This window comes from Gekko japonicus, unplaced genomic scaffold (genome assembly GCF_001447785.1).
Source record: "Gekko japonicus isolate JY-2015 unplaced genomic scaffold, Gekko_japonicus_V1.1 scaffold641, whole genome shotgun sequence".
Taxonomy (NCBI): domain Eukaryota; kingdom Metazoa; phylum Chordata; class Lepidosauria; order Squamata; family Gekkonidae; genus Gekko; species Gekko japonicus.
Genome location: NW_015177027.1, coordinates 789,059 through 794,386, shown reverse-complemented (window position 1 = coordinate 794,386; position 5,328 = coordinate 789,059). Strand labels below are relative to the sequence as shown.

Here is a 5,328-nt window from a genome sequence, read left to right as displayed (position 1 = left end):
TTTCTACGAAATGACCCCTGGGAAGACCCAACGTGAGATGGACTGACTACACTGAGGAAGCCGCAAAGGTCCTCATTTGGCAAGACCGGAGCGAGGCTGTTCTCGATAGGATGTTTCGGAGGACATTAATTCACAGGGTCGCCATAAATCGGAAGTGGCTTGACCGCACTTAATGCACACGCACACACCCCTACAGGTGGGGGGCTTACAAGTGGGGGGGGACGACTCCCCCCCTGCCTGAGAAGGAACCTCCTTCCCCTCCCGTAGCCGTCTTCCCCAACTTTGCCGTTCTTGAAATCAATACCAGTTCAGAAAGAAAGAGAGAGAGAGATGTAGCTGCAGTTTGGTCAGTGAAATCCTTTTGTGGCCTCCAGCTCGGAGGTCGGATGCAACCGGAGACACGGGGAGGTGTGATTTCGAGTTGGAGGGGACGGGCCGTCCACTCGGTTCCCAAGAACCTCACCTGTGACCTTCGGGCTTCCTCACAGGTTAAGGGTCTCAGGGACAGAGAGGGGGCCAGGAAGCAAGAAGGCAGAGAGAAAATCGTGGGGGGGAGGGGGGCCAGGTAGGGAAGGGAGGAAGAGGGAACGAGGTGGGGTGGGGTGGGGGAGAAATGGGGCAGAAAAAGCACACTGTAATGGGTGTGGGGGAGAAATGGGGCAGAAAAAGCACACTGTAATAGCATGACAGGAATAAAAACCGGAAGCAAGTCTTCAAGCCATGTGCCTCTCGGGGCCGGTCGCCCTCAGTATGTAAACCCCCCCCCCAAATTTGCTCCCCCCTCCACTCCTGGTCACCTTCCCAAAGCAGAGTGGCACTTCTGGGGAAGTTCCGGCAACACCCCAAAACTTCTGCAGAGTCAAACTTCATCAACGTACAGGCCCTCTAACTCACCCGTGAAGCCGCTTCAGGATATAAAACTGTTATCTCGTTCCGAGCTGAGGTCCAGCTTACGAGGGCTAGGCCTCCTTCCAAGCCGAGTGGCCAAGCCCTGCGGTGTGTTCACAGAAAGTAAGGCTCTTGAGCATGCGCAGAGTGCTTCCCTGATTATCTGCAGGTGCCCCCCCCGGGGGGGGGGAAGGAGGAAGGGGTTCTCTAGGGTCGGAGAAGGCAACCTACGGGCGGGCTGGTAGCTGGTCATCTCTCCTTGGGGGAGGCCTTTTGGGACATCTCCCCTTTCTCGCCAATCTCTCCATTCTGTTGTGACCCCTGCTCACCCTCCCTAGATCAGTCTCAGCCCCAAGCCTCCCATTTCTCTGCGCTATCCTCTAGCAACCAGATCCACAAGTCTCCTGCCCAATCACTTTCTCCGATGAGGCTTAACTTAGCAGAAGAGACCCTGTTCTGGAGGTCCACACCTTTGCAGGTTATGTGAGGGGCTTCCAGGGAGACAGGGCTTTCTTTGTTGTGGCCCCCCCTCGACATGCAGAAAAACCTCCCTTGCCTGTCTTCACGTGCCATCTTCTTTATATTCTTTTCCCCCCAAGGCTTTTGGGAGGCTTTTAATGGACAGCTGAGGTTAGTGCTTTATCTTTTGGCGCTCTTCTTTTGACCAGCATCAGAATGAAGTTTTAGTTGATTTTGGGGGGTTACTGTACGTAAACCACAATAGAGGTTAATGTAATGGAAAGGCGGGCATTAAGCAAATAAAGCAAACATTTCTCCCAAATACCCATCTATCCCTGCTTTCTGCAGTGGCTAGCGCACTCTGTCTCCTGTTAGGTGCTCCACTTGGGTGCATCAAAAAAAAAATACAAACAAATCCAAACCTAACTACAGGGCAAAAATAGTTTATGAGCTATACAAAGAAATGGGCAAGTTTTCAAATTCCACGGAATTCTTCTTCAGGCCAGTCACTGGGTAAAGCACACGCCCAAGTGATGGGGAGGGAATAAGAGATCTTTGAGGCTTTCCCTTTTCCCTTTCCTGTGAACACCGCAAATGTTGGCTTTGTGCTAGACGTTCAATATGAAGAAGAATTCTGGGGGAACTCCAAAGCTCGCTTCTCATGTCGGGATGTTTGAACCGATCCGAATGAAAGTATCAACCGCTGCTTTAAAAAACGATTAAAAAAAGAATAAGGATGGCCCTTCCTGCAAGTTCGGATGTAAAAGTTTACAGGCAACAGCTTTAAAAAGAGAACCTGGGAAGAGAAATGTCCTCACTGGCTCTCAGGGAAAGCGGTGGCCACATAACTACAAGTTCACCTCCAAGGAGAACATAATGGCGACCCAGGGTGGGGGGCGAGGGGAGCCAACCAGTTAGATGAACTCAAAAAGATTATGGCCCAGAGTCAGCAAGACGGCATCGGGGCGGCATCCTAAATGGGAACAAATTATAAAACGGGGGTGGGGTGTGTGTGTGAAAACGGTTCAAAAAGATACAAGAAAAGATTATGAAACAGGTTTAAAATCCAGGCGACTGAAAGCCATTTAATTAAAGGAACTATATCTGGAAGTTCTGAGGTAAACCATGGCTAGAAAGTTTTCTTTTTTTAAGAACGAGGGTTTGATCGCCGTTTGAACAAACAAAATACTCGCTGAGACATCTGGCGAAGGCGGGCTGGTGCCAAGGCCGGAGAGGATGAGGAGCAAAAGGCCCGTTTCAGAAGAAATATTTGGATAAGACCGCTTATCAGGGAGCAGCCCGCATTGCCAGGTTGCTGGCACCTCTGCAGCACTGGCCTTTGACCCGCTGTGGTTCTAGAGAGGCTCCTCGCCTGATGGATAAAGGACGGGCCTACATTTCTGGAAGGTTCTAGCATATGCCAGAGGGTACAGACTCTGTCTCCACCCCACCCGCTTTGTGAATGGCAGAGAGGATTTCGGTGTCTGAGGGGGGCGAGGGTTCCTCGCTCTGATTCAACGTCAAGTTGACAAAATGGGCTGAGGCCCAGGTAGGGTTGCCAGCCTCCAGGCAGGCTCTGGAGTTCTCCTGGAATTAAATTTGTCTCCGGACTACAGAGATCACTTCCCCTGAAGGAAATGGCAGCTTTGGAGGGGAGGCTTCTATGGTATACCACAGATTCTAGGTGAAATCCTACCCCGGACTCCTCTCTCCACAGGAACCGCAATCAAATCTCCAGGGATTCCTCCAAAGATGGCAACCCTAGACCCAGGGAGATTTGAGGCCATGATACAATCCATCTCTTATGGGAGAAGACTGCTGTTTCCTAGCCTGGATCCCACAAAGGCCACCGTCCACCCTCTCACAGCCAGGTCCCTACAAACATGGCGCCCGTGGCCATTCTTAAACCCAAAACGGGTCCCTTCTGGTGGCAGGCTGTCAGATGCGTCTGCCTGTCATGGGACGGAGAAACCGCAGTATGGTTCTAGTCTATATCCTTCTGGAACGGCAACCATCTTTGCTTACAGAAGACAGGGTGGCCGACCCACAAGCTGAAGGGGAAAGTGGCCGCCGCCTTCTGGAACGGCAACCATCTTTGCTTACGGAAGATAGGGTGGCCGACCCACAAGCTGAAGGGTTGCTCCGCCAGAACGGAGCAACCGTGTGAAATGTCCCCTCGGTTAGCCACAGGACGGCCAGAGGTGACAGAAACCTGAGGTAGGAACCACAGGGAGAGGTGCTGCGTGGGGCAGGGTTATCCTCTGAATCTGTGAGAGGTCCAGCGGGAGAGCTGGCGCACCGCACCCCAAGCAGAAAGGCGGGTTCCCAACCCCCCCCCCCCCCACTCACCTGGCCGCTGTCTTCTTACTGTCGCTGGGCGGGACCCGTCAGGGAGCTGAACCAAGAGAGACACCGTGAACAGTTCTGCAACATCATGGGGTTAGACACAGACATAAACGTGTTTCCAAAACGAGGGCTCACCGGCAATGTCCTTTCCTTCCTCGTATGCAACCTGTACCGTAATGTCAGGTGTCCCCAAAGCGAGCCTCCCAATCGCTCTGTAGCCGACTCATAACATATGCGCCTCACGCACTCCTGCACAGACACACACACAGGCGCACACACTGAACTTCCATCGGTCCAAGACTGGGCTGGATCCCAAAGCAACCTTCTGGACGTGCCTTCGATTAAAAAAACAAAACCCCACGCTGGGAAACAGCTCCGGCATACGTGCTCGGGGACTGCGCTCAGAGCGCAGTCTGTCTGGACAGATATTAAGGTCTGGCACAGTCGCAGGCATCAGGCAGACAGAAACGCCCCTTCGTCATCAAAACACACGGAACGTCTTACCCACGCTACCCCCTTTATACGTCCTCTGTGACACCCTGTGCTGCACAAAGATACCCACCCCTGCCTATGCACCGCACTGTCCTCTTCCCAGACAATGCTCTTTCCATGCGTCTCCCCTCCACCCCACTGTCCCCCCCTCCCTAAGTCCCTTTCTGTACATGCTGCCTGGTGCGTGCCCTGTAGATGCTCCTCTGGAGCGCAAATGTGGCACAGCGTCACCCCTTCCCGCCCCGTGCACAACTTGCCCACATGTTCCACTTACCCACACTCCACACATTCACAGACTCATCTTTGCAAAAGCCGCCCCAGGAACAAACCAACCCCCCCACCCGGTCTTTCTGTTTCTGGCATGCGCATGGGTGCCCTCCCACACAGAATGCTTCATCCTTGTCCAAATCGGGAAGGATTCTTCCTACAATGTGTGTGTGTGCGTGCATGTGTGCGCGCATGCATTTGAGAAAGAAGGAAAGGGCTACACTGTGCCGTGGAAAAGAGGGTGTTGCGTCTGTGGGGTGCATGGATACGGGAATTCCGTCGGGTGGGTGTGGCCCCCGAGGTGAAGACACACAAAAAAAATCTTCCAATGCGTTTACAACCGTGCGTGTCCATCTCCTCCGGGGAAAGAAGAGGGTCCCGGCACACGTGCATGACACCCACCTCCCAGACAAGCATGAGTCCAGGTATTTCGTGCTCAGGAAATGCCCACAGGGGTGGGTAAGGGATGCCCACATGGAATCCTCGGGTCAGGTGCCGGGTGTCAGCCTACCTTTCCTTGGAAAGAAGGTTGCGTCCCTGGGATGCCCGTAACACCTGGACACGGAGCCCCCTGTGGCAACTGTTGAAACCCCCCCCCGGGAGAAAGCAGTGCTTCCCTCCAGCACTGTGTCTACCCCCTCCCCAACCACCACCTTTTCACTCCCAAACACCCAGCACATTTCCCAAGGGCTGGGGAGGAGAAGATGACATTGCACGGGCGGCCGCCTGTCGTCTCTCCGAGGGAGACGGCAGCCACCCCCCAAAACCCGTCCCCTCCCTTCTCCGTGATCAAACTTGTCACCCTGGCTCACTGTGGTGCCTCTCCACTGCCCCCCCCACCCACCCACCCCGTGCTTGGGTCGAGCCTCGTCCTGG

The 5,328-nt window shown here is 54.0% G+C and overlaps 1 protein-coding gene across 1 annotated transcript in view; it reads right to left on the bottom strand.

The window, feature by feature from the left end:
• Nucleotides 1-5,328, bottom strand: part of LOC107124388 (sperm acrosome membrane-associated protein 6-like) — a 41,772-nt gene that overhangs the window by 35,125 nt on the left and 1,319 nt on the right. The window contains exon 2 of the mRNA XM_015427852.1: nt 3,716-3,771. Within this exon, the coding sequence (XP_015283338.1) occupies nt 3,716-3,771 (56 nt within the window). The remainder of the gene's footprint in view (nt 1-3,715; nt 3,772-5,328) is intronic.